General features: G+C 37.7%; 1 protein-coding gene across 1 annotated transcript; it reads left to right on the top strand.

The window, feature by feature from the left end:
- Positions 1 to 21,228: 21,228 nt before the first annotated feature.
- LOC120612389 (melanoma-associated antigen B5-like) lies at positions 21,229 to 22,239 on the top strand. Its single transcript, XM_039874818.1, has one exon. It carries the CDS (start codon positions 21,229 to 21,231, stop codon positions 22,237 to 22,239), a length of 1,011 nt encoding a protein of 336 aa, XP_039730752.1.
- The last annotated feature ends 538 nt before the right edge of the window (positions 22,240 to 22,777 follow it).

The raw sequence follows: 22,777 nt of genomic DNA, 5'->3' as shown, positions 1-22,777 counted from the left end.
TTCCAATCCATTCATGCATTTCTTCTTTAATTTCTTTCATCAATGTACTGTAGTTTTCAGTGTACAAGTCTTTCACCTCTTGGTTAAGTTTTCTTCCTAAGTACTTTATTCTTTTTGATGCTATTGTAAATGGAATTGTTTTCTTTTCAGATTGTTCATTGTTAGTGTATGAAAACACAACCGATTTTTGTGGGTTAATTTTGTATCCTGTAATTTTGATGAATTAGTTCACTAGTTCTAAAACTTTTTGTGAAATCCTTAGGGTTTCCTACATGTAAGACCTTATCTAAAACAGAGATGATTTTTACTACTTCTTTCTGATTTGGATGCCTTTTATTTCTTTTTCTTGCCTAAATGCTCTGGCTAGGACTTCCAGTACTATGTTGAATAGAAATAGCAAAAGTGGCATCCAGGTCTTGTTTCTGATTTTAGACGAACAGCTTTAACTCTTTTAACATTGAATATGATGTTAGCTGTAGGCTTTTCATACATAGTCTTTGATATAAAGAGCTATTTATCATCTACTCTCAGCTCGTTGAATGCTTTTATCACAAAAGGACATTGAATTTTGTCAAATGACTATTTTGTATTAGTTGAGATGGTCGTGTGGTTTTTGCCTTTCATTCTCTTATCTTAGTGTATTGCATTAATTGATTTTCATATGTTGAACCATCCTTACATTCCAGGGATAAATCTCATTTGGTCAGAGTATATAATTCTTTTAATGTGCTGTTGAATTCAATTTGCTAGTATTTCATTGAGCACTTTTCATCAATATTCTTCAGGGATATTGGTCTGTAGTTTTCTTGTGGTGTCTTTGTCTGGCTTTTAAGGAAGAGGTTGGTATATTTCAGTTGTGCACAGGACGGTTCTATTATGATAAGTAGAATTATTACCTTTACATTATCTTTCTTTGAAGACTAAGTATGGTTTGAGATGCATATGGGCACCACATTGACAAGCGGCAGACTTGTGATGGTCAATTTAACTCATGTCAACTTGAACTCAACCACAGTGCACCCAGACATTTGGCCAAACATTTTTCTGAGTGTCTGTCATGATGTTTCTGGGTGAGATTAACATTTGAATCAATAGACTGAGTAAAGCAGATTGTCCTCCCTACTGTGGGTGGACCATCCGGTAAATTGAAGATCTGAATAGAAAAAAAAAGGTGAGTAAGAGGGAACTCTTTCTGACTGACCACTGAGCTGGGAAATTGGTCTTTTCTGGCCCTCAGACTCAAACTGAGACATTGACCCTCCCTGGGTGTCTGCAAACTTTTGGACTGAAACTTACACCATCAGCTCTCCTGGTCCTCAGGCTTTCATATTTGGACTGGTACTACACATTATCTTTCCTGGGTCTCTAGCTTGCTGACTGTAGATCTTGGGACTTCTCAGCCTCCACAATTATGTCAGTCAATTCCTTATAACCAATACAGATTTTATACACACACACACACACACACACACACACACACACACACACACACAAATACTGGTTTCCTTTTGGTTCTGGAGAACCACGACTAATACACTACACAAAATCCTGCACATTAATATAGAAGTTTAATTCATAATTGCCAAAACATTGAAGTAACCAAGATACCTTTCAATAGGTAAATGTATAAACAAACTATGGTATATCCATGTAATGGAATATTATTCAGTGATTTATAAAAGTGAGCTATCAAGCCAAGAAAATACATGGAGGTAACTTAATTTCATATTGCTAAGTGAAAGAAACCAATCTGGAAAGGCTACATATTGTATAATTCCAACTAGATGACATTGTGAAAAAGGAAAAATTATGGAGGCAATAAAAAGATTGGTGGTTACCAGGGATTCAGGAGAAGCGATGTTAGGAATGAACAGCTGGAGGACAGAAGACTTTTTTAGAGTTGTGAAACCATTCTGTATGATACTATAATGGTGGATACATTTATTTATTATTATACATTTTTCAAAACCCATAGAATGTACAATACAAAGAGTGGAACCTAATGTAAAGTATGGACTTTAGTTAATAACAATGTATCAATATTGGATCATTAGTTTTAACAAATATACCATACAAATGCAAGATGTTAAGAACAAGGTAAACCGAGGGAAATGGAGAGGGAGCATAAGGGAACTCTGTATTTTCTACTTAATTTTTTTTTCTGTAAACCTAAAAACTATATTAATCAAAACAATAAGGTACTGTCATAAAAACAGATACATAGATCAATGGAACAGTAAAGAGAGCTCAGAAATAAACCCATGCAAATTGGGTCAATTAGTTTACAACAGAGGAGCCAAGAATATACAGTGGGGAAAAGACGGTGTCTTCAATAATTGATGTTGGGAAAACTGGACAGCTATATGCAAAGGAATGAAACTGGACCACTATCTTATGCTATACATGAAAACTAACTCAAAGTGGATTAAAAACTTGAATGTAAAAAGTGAAACCATAAAACTCCAAGAGAAAACACAAGCAGTGAGCTCTTTGACATATCTCTTGGCAATGATTTTTTTTTTTTTATTTGACACCAAAAGCAAAGGGAACAAAAGCATAAACAAACAAGTGGGATTACATCAACCTAAAATGCTTCTGCACAACAAAGGAAACCATCAACAAAGTGAAAAGGAAACCTACCAAATTGGAGAAAACATTTGCAAATTATATACCTGATAAAGGGTTAATATCCAAGTCTACAAAGGACGCAAACCATAGGAAAAAAATTAAAACACACGACACACACACACACACACACACACACACACAAATCATTCAATAGCAAAACAATGAACGATCTGATTAAAAGATGGGCAAAGGATCTGAATGAAAATTTTTCAAAGAAGACATGAGGATGGCCAACAGACACATGAAAAGATGCTCAACATTGCTAATTATCAGGAAGATTCAAATCAAAATCAGAATGAGATATCACCTCACACATATTAGAATAACTATTATTAAAAAGACAAGAAATAACAAGTGTTAATGAGAATGTAGAGAAAACCAAACTTTTATATACTATTGGTGAGAATGCAAATTGTTACAGCCACTATAGAAAACAGTATGGAGGTTCCTCAAAAAACTAAAAATAGAGCTACCATATAATCCAGCAATCCTACTTCTGGGTGTATATCTGAAGAAAATGAAATCACTACCTTGAGGAGATATCTGCACCCCGTGTTCATTTCACTATTATTTTATTTACAATAGCTAAGGCATGGAAACAATTTAAGTGTCCATTGATTGATGAAAGAATAAAGAAAACTATATATATAATGGATTATTGGAAACCCTGCCATTTGTCACAATCAGCTGAAACTCGACAATATTATTCTAAATGAATAAGTTAAACAGAGAAGAAAAGATACTGTATGATCTCACTTATATGTGGAGTCCAAAATAAAATGAATTCATAGAAACAGAGGGAAATGAGTGAAGGTGGTCAAAGGATATAAATTTCCAGTTATAAGTTTGGGGGATGTAATGTACAATATGATAACTATGGTTTACAATAATATATTGTATATTTGATCTTGCTAAGAAAGTAGATTTTGAAAGTACTCATACAAGAAAAAAATTGTAACTATGTGAAGTGATGGATGTGTTAACTTATTGTGGTGATCTTTTCTAAATGTATACATATATCAAATCATTGTTGTACACCTTAACCTTATAGAATGTTATATGTTAATTATATCTCAATATAGCTGGAAAAATAAATAAAAGAATCAAATTTTAAAAACATTAGATAATATAATTTTGATATTCTAAGTCCTTGGCAAAAACTTTATTTATATTCAAGAATGTTCTTTCTGCTTCCTGCATACACATAATTTTGGTAGATAAAAATGTTAACAATTCCAGGAAAGTCAATACACTTCTTATCTAAAAGGTTAGTAAAATGAAGCTCAATAAACATTATTTTATTATAGGAACTTTTTTTTATGTTAAGACTATTACAAGGAACTTTTAGAAATTTGGAACATATGTACCTTTCTCCTTCCATCTCTCCTTTCTTTTCTTACTCACCCCTTACCTCCCTCCCTATCTTCCTTCTTTCCTTCTTCTCATTTCTTTCCTTTCTTCCTAGCTTCAACTAAAGTATTAAACCTCCCTCTTTTCAAAGTCCAAGCTCTAAGCATCCTTGTTTTGGAGGTGAGACCTCTTTTATTCTAACAATCCTCATTATGTAATACCTAATATTGTTTTCTAGTTGTATTTTAAACTGGGGATAGTAGTAAAATAAATAAAAGATCTAAACTATATTAAGTGCCTAATATGTACATAGAATTTTAATAGACTAAACTAGAAACTTAAGAGAGAAACACTATGTGCACATCAAAAAAAAAAAAAAAGCGACAGAGTGCTTCAAATTGGCGTAGATGATAGAGGCACTGTTCATCCCTCTGGCGACCAAATCAAAGTTGCGACAGAAACAAGGAGCAGCAGCAAAGAAAAATCACCTGGAATCTAGATGAACAAGCCATACAACTAGGGAGAAATCTAAGGAAGCACTCTGCAACGACGGAAAGTAGGATGGGGCAAGGACACGGGGCGACCCGGAGTGAGACCGAGGCTGCAGCAGCAGCGGCTGCAGACACCTCTTAAAGGGACTGTGTCTGCAAGCGGACTTTCATGATGATGGACCTGCTCACTTTGAGCACTGGTGCCGATTCGGCTGCATGCAAGAGGCACCAGGGATTTACAGGGAGATCTCGCTCAATACAGAAGTGCCAGTGATATTACAGAGTCCTCCCCTCTCCCAGTGCGTGGACACAGCTCCACCATATCTGTAACGTCATCAAACTGTATAACAGATCACTCTGCCTAGAGGATTCTCTGAAACCCCACCTCCCCCAACCCGGGCGCCACCCAAGCAACATCCAGATGTATTCTCAGCGAGTCAGACGCGCCTTGCTGAGCAGCTCCTAGACACACTTGAGGCAGCTGGCCTCAGTTTCTGGTGTGTCCTTTTGAGGCAACTATAAGCACAGCATCTGTGGATTGCTTGCTGAATCTTGACTGGTGGCCCCAGAGGGGTAGAGGCTTGGGCTAAATTTGGCCTGCAGCTGAATCCCTCTTAGGACTATGCCACTGGACTCCTACGTCACAAATCCACACTACTAAGACCGGGAGACTTAGGAGTTTTGCTTAGTACATAGAAATAGACACAGAAAGGCAGCCAAAATGGGAAGACAAAGAAGCAGAAACCAAACCATATGAGAGAACAGAACAGAGATCCAGGTATAATGGAGTCAAGTAATCTAATAGATGCAGAGTTCAAAACACTGGTTATAAAGATGCTCAGTGAACTTTTGGGAAATGTAGAGAACTCCAACAAAGAGATAAACAACATAAAAATGGAAGTGGAAATTATAAAAGGGAACCAGTCTGAAATGGAAAACACATCATCTTAGATGAGAAGGATATTAAATGGAATACACAAAGGAATAAAGTAAATAAAGAGGATCACATGCCCTATCTAGAGGACAGGAATCAGGACACTCAAACTGAACAGCAAGAAAAAGGAGGCCAAGACTATAAAGATGATTTAAGGGGGACATGGGACACTATTAAGGCTCCAAATATTTGTCTGATCAGCGTAACTGAAGAAAATCAAAATGTCGAACAGCTGTTTGAAGAAATAATGATGGAAAACTTCCCTAACCTGGTGAAGAAAATGGACATAAAACCCTAGGAAGCTCAGGGAATTCCAAATATCAGGGATCCAAAGAGGCCCGCACCAAGACACATCATAATTAAAATGCCAGAGGTTAAATACAAAGAAAGAATATTAAAAGTGGCAAGAACATTAAAAGGTAATTATAAGGGAACACTCATACGACTGGCAGCCGATTTCTAAAAAACTATGCAAGACAGAAAGGCTTGGCAAAAAATATTTGACAAGATGAAGAATAAGGATCTACAAGCAAGAATCCTTTATCCAGCAAAGCTATCATTTAGAATTGAAGGACAGATAAAGAGCTTCTCAGACAAAAATAAATTAAAGGAATTTTTCACCACCAAGCCAGAATTACCGGAAATGTTGGAGGGACTTCTTTAAGAAGAAAAAACATGTATCAAAAACAGGAATAAAGAATGATAACAACTACATTCCTATCAATAAGTACCTTAAAGGGAAAAGAATTAAGTGCTCTAATCAAGGGATGCAGTGGCTAGAAGGATAAGAAAACAGACTCCTACATATGAAAAGGAAGGGAATGGAAAAAGATATTGCTGTGATGAACCTAGAAGTTATTTAAGTCAGAGAAAGATAAACACTAGATTTCACTTAAATGCGGAATTTAAGGAATAAAAAGAACAAACTAATCAAAAACAGACTCACAAATATAGTGGACAATTTGGTGATGGACAGAGGGGACGGGGTTTGGGGGGTTGGGAGAATGGGGTGAAGGGTTAAATATACAAATTAGTAGCTGAATTTGATGGTCACGGGGATGAGAAACATGGCATAAGGAATGCAATTAGCATTAATACATTGGCTAGGTCAGGGGAGGGTCAGGGAAGGGAGGGAGCAATTGGGGGGATCATTCTACTAACTATATAGATGTCTAACCAATGTACTGTATACTTGAAACTAATAAAAATTGAAAAAAAAAACCAAATGAGGATATTTTTTACAATGTTCACTCAGAACATTGGTAATAACATTATATAATGCAGAGAAGTTATCACATTGCATTTTATCTAAGAATAATTGGGTAGTAGATCAGCATTAATCCTTTAATTAATGACTTATTCAGAACTACGAGAATCCTCTACTAAAATGTTGTGTGGAGATAGTAAGATAATTCTAGCTACAAGATAGTTGCTGATAGGATACTTGCATACTATATATTTCAACACTCCAATTAAAGGCCTATATTTGTAGTATAAGCAAATAATATATTCCAAGAGTATGTATACAATAAAAATGCTAAATGATGAAGCAACTTCTTATTAAATTGTTGGCCAGAAACTGAGGCAGTTGCTTTATTTGCTTGTATTCAGTATTAATGTCTTGACTTTTTTGTGATTGATTTGTTTTAAGGTTAACTATTCCATACACAGCAGGTATTCAATAAATAATGTTGACTGACAGGTGGTTAAATGTTAGAATGTGCTTTATCCTTACAGGCAAATAGACACCTGGTGATTGATTATGGTCAAACATTCTTTCAAATATATTTTGTGCATGTTTCAGAATAATTACTTGCTAAATTTAATTCTGAATTTAAAATGGCTCATAACTATTATTAATTAGTCTGATTTAGTTTTTATTATGGGGATGCTGAATTCAAACTGGTTAAATGTTTTAGTGCCACACTATTTGCTGTTTAAGATTCTATTTTTAAAACTTATAAAGATATACAAGGTAGTTTTTCTTCTGCTATTGCTGTAGTAAATTCAAGGAGAGTAACTCTAAAAGATTGCTGCTTAATTATTAATTAAAAAATCAGCAAATCCTCTGTTCATTTCTTTTAACTCATGAAGCCGAGATGTTATATGAAGTCTAATCTCGCAAGGTAAGTGAGTGTTTGATAACTCTAACCAAGATTTTTCTCAACATGGCAATAATTCTTTCAGGACCCTACTCTCTAAAACACTAGGAACCTGTTAATCCCATATTGTGAAGATAATTCATGTGCACATAAATGTCCTCATTTAAATGTTTCACTTCATTTCTTTCAGTATGTAGAATTCAGAGAAATTATGTTCTTTAGAAATAATCTTATGCCAGAACCCCAGGGATGATTATTCAAATGAACAAGTATAGTGGACAAAAAAAGGTTAAAATAGGTGACTTTAACCACTCCATAACACATCTTAAGCCCTTATTTTTTACAACATTCAATGGCACCTTTTATTCAGATATTTTCACAATTTACAACTGGGTGCTTGAAGATAAAAACTACATTGATGAGATAATACTGTATTCCACTGGTTTAATAATGTCATTTGAAAAAAAAAAAAAAGTCTCTGAACTAAATGGTCAGGTCAGATCAGCTCCCAAACTGATATTAGAATAGTCATATTAAAATAAAGCACAGAAGATTAGGTAAAATAACCAAAAGGCTATTCTTGGGATGTGCAAAATAGTATATAATATGTCAGTCATCCTTATATGGTGGCATTTTGAATATCATTGAATGAATATTTGTTAAAAGAATATATGACACATTCTTATACATTCCTTTTCTTTCCCCATAAACTAATGCCACATGTTGTTGCAAAGACAACTAACTAAAACTTTCCCTGAAGTGTTCATATTTAAATAAAAAGCCTTAATCTTCTCAAAAGATTTTTTTACTGAGTTGTGGCACATGAATAGCTATTTTTGTAGGTAACACTATTTTGTAGAATTTTATTTACCAAAAGAATTTAGCTGATATGAATATATCACTTATTTTATATTTACTGATAAGTGTAACATACTTCTAAGAATATTTCTTATAGGAACTTAGGAATTTTCATGCAAAGTTTGGCTTTTCTATGTACTACCAAAACTCTGTGTTTCAATAGACACGTCCAATAGGAATCTTAAAAGAATTTTATGAAAGGAGACATTATTCTTTCCCTGATATAATTTTTAAAAGTAAAAGATGTAGCCTTACACACATTATCTCACCATTCTCCAATAATGGGTTGTCTTACATGGATTTAACAATACTTTTAAATTTGTTTTGTTTTGTTTTTCATCTACACTGCCTCTTATAAAATTGGAGAAAGCTCTCACTGTCGTTTTTCAAAAAGATGATGGAGTAGTTTGTTTCCTTCAGTCATATGCCTTAGGAATTGTCTGGCTAGCATCAGCAAAAATTTGAAAGAGTATGGGGAGAAACAAGATCAATGAATAAAACCATACGACATTATAAAGTACAGGAAGAAAGACCAAATTCCAAGGAAGGTGGCGAGAAGGAAGTGGAAGATCTGGGTCTAGCAGACAGCCCCAAATAATATAATTTCTAACTAATCACATATTTGCAAGCCAGAGTGTAAGAACATGAGTGAACTGAATTGAATTGGGAAGCACTGATACATATCCTTAGCTAAAATCACAATGTCCACTGTTTATCTACTATATATCATGGCATCATCGACTCCCTATGGATATTTAATGATTTTCTACAATTTATCAGATATCGTGTCTCTTTTCACCCGTTGAATGGATGAATCCCTAAAATTCGTTGCTTGTCAATGATTTAAGAAAAACAGTACAAATGCATTAACATCTTTGCAAGGCAGGCTGCACATGTACTGCAATAATTCCTATGGTTTGTCTATGACTGTGAGATTAAACCAAACACTCCTTTTGAAAATAACTTATTTAGCAGCACATTAATAGTTGTGTTATAAAAAGGATGATATCCAAATAATTTTCAGAAAAGAGCATTCCTCTGTCATTAGGGAAGTGCTCTTTTTAAGTGTCAAACCATTATAGTTGGCAACTGTCACTAAAAGGTAGCCATCTGTTATTATTTATTGTCAAAAGGAACATTCATTAACATGGCTTAAGTGAACTCCATTAGGATTTTTCACTCTTGTTTAGTTATTATGTCTATAATAATTGGCCATTTGTATAAAAGCTCATTGGCAAATTCTAACATAGAATTTTTAAATTAGATTTTATTTCAAACACTATTTGGATTTCTTTTAATGAAAAAAAGGAAGCAAAAACTATAAATAGTATTTTTTTCTCATCAGGAATATTGCCTAGTTTATGACCATAAATATCAGTAGGTGACAAGTCAGTAAGTTTTACCATTTGCAGCTTCTAAAACCCATTGCCAAATCTGAGAAAAATCTGTGTATAATATTTTAGTACATAGTGTCAGCAAGAAATAATCTATGCAAGCAGATAAAAGGGAGAAATATGTGATTACATGTACAGTCTTAACTTTAATATAGAAAACAGAATTTTTAAGACTATGAAATATTCAATGATGTCCTTTTAATTATAGGACCTAAAATGGTTCATTTCTTTGCCTTAAGTATTTCTGTCTTTTTTCATTTGGAAGTTATTTGCCTTTCATTCTATTCATCTTTTCCCAATTTTATACCCTTAAGATAAATTTTAGACATATGACAAATTGCCCATTAAATAGTTGGCCTCATCCAACTGATAGGCAGAAAGGGAAAAAATTGCTCACTTATAAAGGTCCATTTACTTATTAATGACAGGGTAGGTTACTATATTTTCTGTGTATGAATTACTTCAATCCAGAGAAGTGAGATGAAAGCTAGGTTTTTGACATGTCACTTTAAAAACTTCTCTATGACTTAGACTCTATTTGTTATAGAAATGGTTTGAAATATATAACTTCCATTTTACAAAGAGCTTGGGTGGAGGCAAACCAGCATATCCAGCAAGCATATGTCCTGTGGTTACACATGAAACCTACTGAAAAACCTTTCCATTATTTATTAACTGTGAGACTTTGGGAAAGACACTTCATCTTCCTAAACGTTAGTTTTCTTATCTAAAAAAAGGGGTTAAAATAAGCACTCAGTGGTGTTGTTTTTGAGGATAAGCTATATAAAATACTTAGAGCAGCTAGCACAGTTGGTATTACATAATTTGTAGCTAATAATCTTGCTATTATTATTAGCATCACTAGTTATACAAATATTGGGCGACATTTATAAATTGTAGTTATCTGATGGACAATATTGTATATAGCCAAGAGTTTGTATACAGCTTTGTTCTCTTTGTTATGAAGCTTATTGTTTTACGAGTTACAAGAGATTTTACGTTTGTCTTCATACTTTGTAATTGATTTTATATTTGCATAAACATTTTTGTTAATTAATCTATTGCCAAATATGTAGGGATCACTCATTTTGTTTCTAATACTGCCCTCCCTGAGCACAGATCATATAACTAAAGAAACTAACAATCACTGGTGTATATTCCTGTTCAGTACATCAACATGATAAATATCTTACCAAAAGAAAAAAAAATCAAGTGAAAAAACCAAAAACCCAGATAGATTATAAGTGGCCTCCCAGAATTCACTAGAAATCCTGACTAATCACTATTTTCCTGTGCAGACAAGATTATCTCATTTTGTTACCTATCTGCTTACATCCCTTCAGTGATTCTCACTGATTTTAGGAACAAGAGCAAAACCTTGAAGGCCAAAACTCAACATGTCTTCTTCTTGACAAAACACTAGCCACACCGTTTTTCTTCCCATTCCTCAAAAATTGTCATGCTCCCTCCTGCCACAAGGATTTGCACATGCTGTTCCCTCTAACTGAAATGCTCTTCTAAGTTTCTCTTCATCTAGCTCATTCATATCCATCTTCTAATATTGACTTAGACATTTTACTGGCAAAATCATTACAGATGGTCTACCACATTCAATTCCAGAAACTTTCCCTGTCGTGTTCATTTTTTCACAACAAAAGACATAACAACTAGATTCCCATTAAATAAGATATGTGTGTGCGAATGTGTATGTATGTGTATGTGTGTATAAACTTAAAATTTTCCAGGTATCTAATTTTTTAGATAAGAGCTCTATATCTGGGACAGTCTATCAAGATGAATTTGGATTATTTAACTACACAGCAACTGTCCTTGTTTTGAGAACAAAATCTACCTATAAGAATACCACTGTTAATATACGACATAGTAATTCTATTCCCAGGTATCTACCTCAGGTAAATGAAAGCGTGTGTCCACACAAAGATTTATACAATAATATTCATAGCAGCTTTATTCATGACAGCCCCAAACTGGGAACAACTTAAATGTCCATCAGCTGATGAATGGGACTAAAAGGTGGTATATCCACGCAGTACAATACTATTCAGCAATAAAAGAGAATGAAGTACTGATACATGCAACAATGTGGAAGAACTTTAAAAACATTATACTAAGTAGCAAAATACAAACAACATCCAGAAAAGGCAAATTTACAGAAACAGAAAGTAGATTAATGATTGTCTGGGACGAGGGGCAATAATGAGGATTAACTGTAAAAGGACATGAGGGATCATATTGGAGGGATTCAAATGTTTTAAAACCAGTTTATGATGATGGTTGAGTCATTTAGTAAAGCTACTAAAAATCATTGAAAAATCATTAAAAATGAAAAATTAAAGTTAGGAAAAAGTAATGGAAGTAATGCAAGTGCAAAGCATTTTGTACAACATCAGGTACAGAGTAAAAATGTCAATAAAACTTGGCTAATGGTATTTTTTATAAACAATTTCCACTATTCATATATGCATACTAGCTTTCCCACTAAATGTCAAGATCCGATGAAAACAAATGTCACTTCTTGAAAGCTGATTCTCTCTCCATTTAATTTTTAATCCCAGATGTGTTTCTTACATAACATAGCTGTGGGAGATATAAAAAAATTTAGCCATTATGATGGTCTTAAGGAGAGAAGGTAAGACCTGTATTCATTTAACCATAGTGCGAAACAGTATATGATTGTAACCAGGAGAGCGGTTGTGCCTTTTATTTTTTTTAATTATTCAATGCACCAGCTAAGACTAAATTGGAGAAACATTGTATTTGAACTAAGCCCTTTAATACATACATACATATGTATGTTCATTCACTCATTCATTCACTCATTCATACACAACTCTGTTCATTCATTAACCGTATGCATGACACTTTCAATAATACCTCTAATAATTATCAGTGACTTTAATATTAATGTAGATAAATCTTTAACGACCTTGGCTTCACAGTTTCTTAATCTCGTTTCCTCCAATGAGCTTTTCTCTTCAGCCAACCATTCCATGATCACATGCTAACTTAGTCATTAGCAATACATGTTTGCTCATCCTTTAATATGTGTTTCAAGCATTTCACTCTGTGAAGGTTATTCCCTTCAGTTATTCCCTGACTTCAACAATTCTTTGACCTTATAGGGATTGATAATCTATTAATGTTACCAGGTTTTTATATGCTTCCCACTTCTCTAAATCCACTATAATATTTTTACTTTCCACCTCACTCAGATTCCACAATACATTATGATAACCCTCTTACATGCACCCTCAATTTAATCCTCCGACTTTGTCCCCCATTACACTTGTCCAAAATCTTGGGTTTCAAGTAGGACCTGAAATATGATAATGTTGGTCAGTGTTCCAAATGGAGTGGAAGTAGTCACTAAAATAAGCAGAGGCATTATAACAAAGTACTAGAAAAATATCTGACTCAACTGCTACAGTGATTGAGAAATATTATATGAGATACATCATAAAAATCAAACATGTGGAGAAGACCCAGATTTCTAAACCATTTTTGAATTTTGCATCTTGATCAGTCTAAAAACCTTAATAGCCTAGTATGTTAACAAATAAAATCCAAAAATTAAATTTGCCTTTTTTTAAAGAAATATTTTAAAAGGCATTTTTTTAATGCTGCATAATTTGAGAAATATGAACATGTTCTGAACAGTCACCAAATCAAGGACAGAAATCTAAGGTTTAATCACAAATGAATACTGTTAATGAACATAATATTATAACAATCATTTTGATTTCTACTTGCTTTCCTCCAGGGGTGAGAAAATACTGGTCTCAAGTTCTGGTGTGTGTTATCTAAAAGACTGTTCATACAGTTACCATGTAAGTATTTTGCTAAAATCTGAGAAGCTAGCTAAGGATATTTGTTTCTTGACAGCTAGTATACAGCTAACAATGAGTTCGTTCCATCTGCTTTAGGCTTGTGCCGCATAATGAATGTCATTCAGTGACAGCTTAATTCTGTTGTGCTGATTATCTCAAACCTGAATTTTATGGCAATGCAGAATCGCTCTCTCGTTTACCTTTATATGCCCGATAGAATGTATAATTACAATTGGGATTATCCTAATCCATTTTCTATCTAATGAGCTAAATTAATATTAAATCCAAAATGGAAAATAATTCAGCATATTTTAACTCTTCTTCACTCTGACATGCTTTTATTTTTACAGCTTCACTTAGCTTGATCCATTACCGCCCTTCTGGCACACACTCTAAATTAATTCGTTTTATAATCTCATGAGTTGAAGTCATTGGCATTTGACCCGGAAATAAAAATGTTACGATTATTAAGCCACAAAAAGGCAAGTGGTAATTTGAATTTCAGTATCTATATTATAATGCACATGTAGAGAGGACATTTTGATAATAATGATTTATCTTTTAATGAAATAGTGTCTCTAAAGGAGATTGAATAAAAAAGTCTGAGATGGTTGAAACAGATTACCTTTATTACTGATATCAAAACTCTTATTACTGTGTGAATTCTACAGTAAAATTCATAAAATGAAGAATAAATAATGCATTTATGTTAAGAGGTAGCTCTTTTTCTTTCCCTGTTGCATCTACCTCTTATAAAATGTGCTTCTGATAAGCGAAAAGGAAATCAGTAATTGGTCACATAGAAAGCATTAGAATTCTGGAAATGAACCAAAGAATGTCTATTTAATGAACATATGTAATACGTAAAGTGATTATCTAAGTAGGGCATGAATGAAACTAATACACATAATATTTGTTTCCAGTCTCAAATAAGTTTTGGGCTAGTTGGTAATATATTGGAAGATGCAGGGAACTTGAACATATAAAATAAAGGAAAATGTATAATAAATGAATAATCAATATATTAGGTAGCATTTAAAGAAAAATTTAACTATATAGAAACAAATATTAGTTTCACTTCAGGTGATGGTTGAGTAGCTCCTTTCAGAATCACCTTCCTGCAGAAAATAATTATAAACTCTGGTGGAAACACTTTTTGAAAGCCCTAAAGAATGGCCAAAAGTAAACAAGAACTGGAGGAAAGGAAAGTACTTTGAGTAGAAGTCCTGGGAATAAGGCTTCTTCCCTGAGGGCACTCCCCAATTTTTATGAGATTGCTACAACTAAAAGAGAACACTGTAGTATTGTTGGCTTTAGGAGTCAGAAGTCAGAGTTTGGGTTTGCCTGAAGAGCTGAAAGTGATAGAGAATTCTCAAAGGAGGGAGCCATAAAAGGGGGATTCCTCCGATATACATATAAATTCTGCCTATATTCTTGGATAGTCGCTGAATGTGCTCCATCTCATAGCACACAACAGCTGAAAGGCTGAAAGAATTGAACACTTTCAGCTGCTGCCCATCATGAAGGTAGGGGTTGAGGGGTGTGGTATGGTCAGGTATAGAGCTGGGATTCAAATGATTCGAATTACTACCAGCTAGAACAAGAATAAGAGAGAGATATCAGAATCCAGAATCTCTACAACATCCCATCCACAATGTGCATTATATAATAAAATCTTTCTAATTATGTGTGGAAACAGAAATATGACTCAAGAGAAAAAGCCCTAAATATACTGAAAACATACAGCTAACATTACATTTACTTAGGAAACATCGAATACTTGTCTCCTAAGACTAAGAAGAAGGCAGAGTCTGCACTCTGTTCAATTTGTACTGAACTCACTAATTACTGGAGAAAAAAAAAAAAAGAAATAGAAAGCATAAAGACTAAACAAGAAGTAAAATGGTATTTATTTACAAATGACATGATTATTTGTGTAGAAAACTCTAAAGAATTCATTTAAAAACTACCATAAAAAATAAGGGATTTTAATGAGATCACAGGATATAGAATTAATATATACATATTGTTTGTACTTTTTTATATACTAGCAATCAAAAATGAAAAAATGTAAATACATTTACAATAACATCAAAATACTTAAAATACTGATAAATGAACTTAACAAAGAACAGTCAAGATCTCAACCATAAAAAAAACCCGAAACATTGAGGAGAAAAATTAATGAAGACTTGAATAAGTGAAGAGAGATATCATTTCTTTGGGAATGGAAGACTTATCAAGTTGTCAATTCTGTGTAAACTGATATTAAATTTAATCTAAATAATAATCTGAGCAGGGTATTTTTTTGTAGAAAATGATATGTTGAATCTAAAATGTATATGATGATTCAGAGTACTTAGAAAAGTATAACTATATTAGAGGGCTTATACTACCTGACTTCGAGAATCAATATAAAGTTATGGTAATCATTGCATAATGATAGACAATAGTTCAATGTCATAGAACAGGGAGTGCAGATAGGCCCTCATTTATACAGATAGTTGACATCTGACTAAAGCGTGCATGCACATGTATCAATGGAAAAAGAAATGTTTGTTCCAACAGATGGTGCTGGACAAACTAGGACATGGAAAATAAATGAACCTTGACCTTTACCTCACAACCTCCACAAATTTAATATAAGATGGATCATAGATCTAACTATAAAAAAGCTAAACATAAAATTTAATGAAGATAGAATATCTTCAATAACATGGGGTAGGCAAATCTTTCTTAGCCAAGACACAGAAAAATATAAGTGTAATAAATTAAAAATTGTAATTTAGATTTCATTCAAATTGAAACTTTTGCTCATCAAAAGACATAAGAAAATTAATTGGTAAACAACAGATCTGGAGTATTTACAAATTACATGTATGACAAATTCCCTACACTCAATAGTAAAATTTGAATAAAAATAGACAAAAATATTGAACAGGCACATCGTAATGAAATATAGATGAATAATGTAGAAAATTTAAAAGACTGACATCTCTGAATATTGGAGAGGAGCTGGAACAAATGAAGAAGATCGAATGCAATGCTTTTTGGTTTGTAAAATAACACCATTTAAAAACTATAAGAAACTATAAGAAAGTTTCTAATAAAGTTAATCATACACATGTACTATGATGGAGTAATTCAAATTCTAAGTATTTCTCAAAATGAAAAATTTTAAATGTTCACTAAACGATTTATGCAAGAATGTTAATAGCAGCTTTATTCATAATAGCCAAAAACTGGATGCAACCCAAATGTCCACCAACAAGAGAGTGGATGAACTAATTGTGGTGTTTCATAAAAAAGGAACACTACACAACAGAAAAGACTGATACACTCAACAGTGTGGACATTACAATAAGCAAAATAATCTAGACACAACATGTTATATACAATATGATTTTATTTATATGAGGTTCTAGAGCAAAAAAAAAAACTAATTCACTGGGAAAAAATCAGAAAGTGGTTGTTAGGGTTCTGGAGATTTGACAGGAAAGGGGCATGAGGAAAATTTGGGGGATGATGAAAATACCCATCTCGATGGATGTGTGGGGTTTCACAAGTGTATGCATTTGTTCAAATTTATCAGATCTCACAGTTAAAATCTTTGCATTTCAGGGTATGTAAATTTCAACAAATTTCACACACATACACACAAAGAATGATAAAAATATTGAATCAATTTGAGAAATTGTATTTCACAGTGGTGTGGGTTAGCAATTTTGAAACTATTTTACATGTATCTAGGCTTGAGAGAATGGGTTAATACAATGAAATACTGGGGGCCTTTGCAGTTTTCCACAGATGTCTTGCTAATGTACACTCACACCAACAGTGCTAGTTGTTCAACATCCCTATCAAACAGATATTTCTGGCCTCTTTATTCTAGAACCAAGCTGAATTTTGTCCCTCCCGCACATTTGGTCAGGAGACTTATGTAGGACACAACTTGAATAAAGCAAAGAGCTTAGAACACATCTCTGGAATGTGTCAGCAACAACGGTCCCCAACCTTTCTGGCACCAGGGACCGCTGGGGGTGGGGTGGGGGTTCCAGATCATTCAAGCGCATTACATTTATTGTACACTTTATTTCTATTATTATTACATTGCAATATAGAAGGAAATAACTGTACCACTTACCATAATGCAGAATCAGTGGGAGTCCTGAGCTTATTTTTCTGCTACTAGACGGTCCCATCTGGGAGTGATGGGAGACAGTGACACCTGAAGTGTGTTGCTTATGTTCAGTCTACTCCTTGATCTCGTTCTGGTTGCTGTCACTGCAGAAAACACTGCTTCACAAAGATAGAATGTTGGAAATGAATCAGACTTTATAGTGCTTTTGTGGCAATCTCAGGTTATTCCTCCTTGTCTTTAATCCAGAATGTATGGAGATTTAAAGTTGTCTCAAACATACGTTTAAGGTCATCGTCATTTGTGATCTCAAGCAGTTGATCCTCTTCTAGCACGGACAAAGCCGATTCACCCGGCTTATTCACAAATGGGTCGCAGATCCATTCCTTCACAGGTCAGGGGTCTTTTGTGGTTGGAAAGTAATGCTCTAACTCTTTTGAAAGCTGAGATAGGTAATCATACACCAGCTGGGAGAAAGAAGGCCCTGGCTCACTTTCTTTCAAAGTTTCTGCTAATGTCAAAACACATCAAAAATCCCAATGTTCCCTTGTATCCCCCATAATTCCAGTTTGGCTTTGAATGCAGCCACTTTACCTCCCGACATGAATAGCGTTGTCGTTCTCCTCTGAAGTGACAGATTGAGTTGGTTAAGCAGATGGAATATGTCACACAACTAAGCAACTTCTGAGACTGATTTTGTGTCGCTGAAATGGGATGCCAGTGGTGACTATTTTTCTAAAAGAAATCTCTGGAACAGCTCTTATAACTTAAAAACTCTAGCCAGTGATCTACGTTTAGAAGCCATCTCACTTCCGTGTATGAGAAAAGACATGTTTCCTCTGCGTCCATCCCCTCACAGAGCTGCACAAAGAGATGTGAGTTAAGGGCTTGTACTTTGATGTGGTTGATTATTTTAATCACATCCTGCAAAATGTTAAGACCAGAGGAACCAATGGTCTCCAACCTTTTTGGCACCAGGGACTGGTGCTCCTATGAGAATCTAATGCCTGATGATCTGAGGTGGAGCTGAGGCGGCAATGCCAGAGCTAGGGAGTGGCTGCAAATACAGATGAAGCTTCGCTTGCTTGCCTGCGGCTCACCTCCTGCTGTGCAGCCCGGTTCCTAACAGGCCATGGACTGGTACTGGATTGTGGTCAGGGGGTTGGGGACCCCTACTCTAGATCCCACATCGAGTCACTCCTCTAAGTGTGAGCAACACCTCATACCACTTAAGTCATTTTTTGGCCTCCTACTCCAAAACCTATCTCAAGAGTTCAAAAGCAGGACCTTACACCCGCTGCACTGTCTGGATTACAGAGCCCGAGGAATAAGCAAAAATCGTACCAAAATAGACACGAGATACAAATAAAGGAAGAAAAAGATGGTGTTTACTGACGATATCATAATCTCAAAGAAAATATTAAGAAACCTCAAAAGATTGGGGTCTCACAAAAATATCTGGCTCGTCCCTGCCTTGCAGAAAGTCAATCTATTAGAAGGGGAGTTAGATGAGAGGCTCGATCTGACGGGTGAAGAGGAGGAAGAGATCAGCGTGTTCTCCGGGATAGCACAGCTCCCGGCCGGGGCCCTCCTCTGCCTTTGCTGCAGGTTCCCCATCTCACACCACCCCTGGGACCCGCGCCGTTCTCTGCTGGGTCTGCAGTAGGGAGAAAACCCTAGTTTTCCAGGCCGCGGCATTTCCCAGCAAGCCTTTCCCAGAGGAGGTAGGGGTCAACAGGAAGACTGATGAATGAGGACGGAGGACAGAACGCCACGTAGTAACTCTCGCAGGCACAGAGAGACCGGCCGGCGACGGCTCATACCGAGAAGGCCGAGGCAGGGCCAACAGACCGAGCATCCCCTCACTTGTTTTCAGTGTCTCCGGGACATGAGAGCTTTGGTCTACGTGGGTGACCCTACGTGGAAAGAGAGAGGAGAGCCAGGCCCTGCCGGGCGTCAAGGTGAGGATCCTGAGTGAGGACTGAGGGCAGCCCCTACTCTGAGCAGAGAGGCCCCAAGGACCTGGTCCTGATGTCATGCCTGGAATGGCACAGGCAGGAGAGCCTCGTGTGGCATTCCCTGATTTTCCTTCCTTCGCATCTCAGGGCGCGAGGGCCGTGGTCTGTGGCTCTGAGACCTAGGACAATAAAGGCAGGCATTGTGGGCCTGGCAGGAATCAAGGGCAGAACCCTGAGTGAAAACTGAGGCTACCACAAGTCCCGGAACAGTGAACAGACACAGAGACAGCCCCAGCCGGCAACCCTGAGATGCCTCGGGCAGGCCTGTCAGCCTGAAGCTGCAGGAAGCTGTCAGGGGTTTGAGGGCCTTGCTCTGAGGAAGGGGTGAGGGGGGTGTAGGGACTCAGGTCAGCCGAGGATGGAGTTCCAGGCCCTGCCGGGCGTCAAGGTGACGCCCCTGAGTGGGGCCTGAGGGAACTTTCCACCCATAGAACCGAGAGGACCACCCAGAACCCCGCCCTTGCTGGTTGCCCTGGGACACCTGGGCGTCGTTGCCATGCTATGACATACGCACTGACTCCTGTGGTGTCACAATGGGGTGAGGGACTTAGTCTCAGGTGTATGGTCTAGGGCCAGCAGTGGGAGGATTTCTTGGCTCCCGGAGGCCGACGTGCGACTCCAAGGACGACGGGAACCACACACCCAGCCCAGTGCAAACCACATAGAACTCCTTCCGTACCTGGTCTCAGGACAGCGGCGCAGGTGTGGACAGAGGAGGACGCCCGCACCTCCTCCTGGGGTCTCAGGGAGGTGTTGGCTCCAGGACGGGGGGCAGTTCCAGGGGGCGCGGAGGGATTCTAGGCCAGGACGGGGGCCACAGCTAGGACCGAGGGACCCTCCACCCCTAACAGTAGGGATGACATAGAACTGGGCCCCGCCCCTGGCTTCAGCCCTTGAAGACCCAGCACAGGCCTACCCAGCTGAAGCTCCCCAACACTTATTTCTGTTACATCTATGGGAGCTGAATCCTTATTTTGAAGGTGTAGCCACCGTTCAGCTAGAGGGGTGGGGAGACCAGGCCCTACATGGAGCCCAAAGGAGGAACTTTAATGAGGACCGAAGCCCCAAGGAGACCAGCACAGGAAACTCCCCACTGGGCAGGCCGCACTGCGTTCCCGGACAGGGCTAAGCTGAGGACCCCTTCCCTTTCTCCTCGTGGGCGCCCTGACCCGCCACCAAGTGACCGGTGCTCTTGAATGGGCAGTAAGAGCCTCCTCAAGCTCAAAAACCGCCAGCCTCTGCTGTCTCCTCAGTTTGCCTGAGGCGGGCAGGCAGGGAGCAGCACCAGCGTTCCCGGGGGACGGGCTGGTGACACTAGGAGCCCAGTGGGTTTTCAGAGCTGTGCCCTTGACAAAACCGGAAAAGGTAGCCTTCCGTATAACTGAGGTGGCACTTCCGTGATGAAAGCTACACACACCCTCCCTTCCTTCCCCCTGCAGGTGTCCTCAACCACAGACCCGTGTCGTCATGCCTCGGCGTAAGAAGAACAAGTTCCGTGCTCGTGAGCAACACCGCCAGGTCCCTGACGATTCTAAGACTCAGAGGTCTGATGAAACTATAGCCTTGGAAGAGCTTCCCTCCTGCTCCTCTGCCCTGGAGGCTCCTTCCCAGAGTGTGTCACAGACCCAGACCAGTAGCACTTCCCAGGCATGGGGACAAGACTCGGCCACCATCGCCTCTCCAGGCGCGGTTGACACAAGGTCTGAGAACGACGAGGAAAGCCAAGATGAAGACGTTTCTTATTCCCCTGAGGATTTCTCAGACAGTACATCTCCCACTGTGAATGTGGATTTGGTGGAGCAGTTCCTCCTGCACAAGTACAGAATGAACCAAACAATCTTGAAGGAAGACATAGAGAAGATCCTGGGAGAGAGACACCAGGGCGAATACGCTGCGATCCTGGAGAAGGCCGCTGAGCACCTTGAGCTTGTCTTTGCCATTGATTTGAAGGAAGTTGACTCAACCAAACACGTGTACGAGCTGGTCAGCAAACTGAAACTCCCCAATAATGGGAGGATGCGTGCAGGCAGGGGCTGGCCCAGGACCGGCCTAGTGATGAATATCCTGGGCTTCATCCTTATGAAGGGCAATTGTGCCGCCGAGAAAGACGTCTGGCAATTTCTGAAAGTGTTGAGGGTATACGCCGGCAGGAGGCATTTCATTTATGGAGAGCCGAGAAAGTTCGTCAATAACGATCTGGTGAAGCTGAAGTACCTGGAGTACCGCCAGGTGCCCGGCAGTGACCCGCCTCTCTATGAGTACCTGTGGGGCCCAAGAGCTCACGCTGAGACCAGCAAGATGAAAGTCCTCCACTTTTTGGCCAAAGTTGCTGACACAACTCCAAGAGCCTTCCCCTTACAATATGAAGAGGCTTTACGAGAAGAAAGGGCACGCGCCACAGGTGCAGGGAGGGCTGGCACTAGTGCCACAGCAAGGCCTGATTCCATGGCCCCTTTTGCCTCCTATAGTGCACACTGAGGATTTTTTCATCAACATGAAAAAAAACAAATCTCAGCAGTGATTTTTGTGGAAGTGTCAAGGAATCCCACAAAAAAATCTTGGAATAGATTAAATAAAATAACATCAACCTTGATTTAGCTTACTCTTCTCAGTCTTTTCTTTTGGAAAATAGATTTATACCTCAATATTTAACAAGTTAGTCCTCTGACTCAATTTCTCTTCTATTCCCCAAACTTATGTGAGCGTCTGCTCTTGGGAAGGTCCATGGTGGTATGGGGCCTGGTAAGAAAAAGAAGGTGGAGCCACTGCCCATAGAATCGTGAGGCTGGAACCAGCTACCATGAAAGGAAGACAGACAGATTCCCTGTAAGTCAGAAAAGTCAACTGAAATGAAAGCGCAAGGAAGAGAAGAGGTTCCCCATGAGAGCAGTCAAGTGAAGGTTGCCCGAGGCAAGGCGGTTTGGGGCAAGACAGGGCAAGTCCTCCAGAGGGAGGTCATTTCAAGTAAGGCAGAATGGTGGGCTGGGAGAGACTCAAAGACTCAGGAGGAAAGCGC

Source organism: Pteropus medius, unplaced genomic scaffold (genome assembly GCF_902729225.1).
Source record: "Pteropus medius unplaced genomic scaffold, Ma_sr-lr_union100, whole genome shotgun sequence".
Lineage (NCBI taxonomy): Eukaryota > Metazoa > Chordata > Mammalia > Chiroptera > Pteropodidae > Pteropus > Pteropus medius.
Note: the sequence above shows the minus strand (reverse complement) of the source record. Positions and strands in the feature narration are given on the sequence as shown.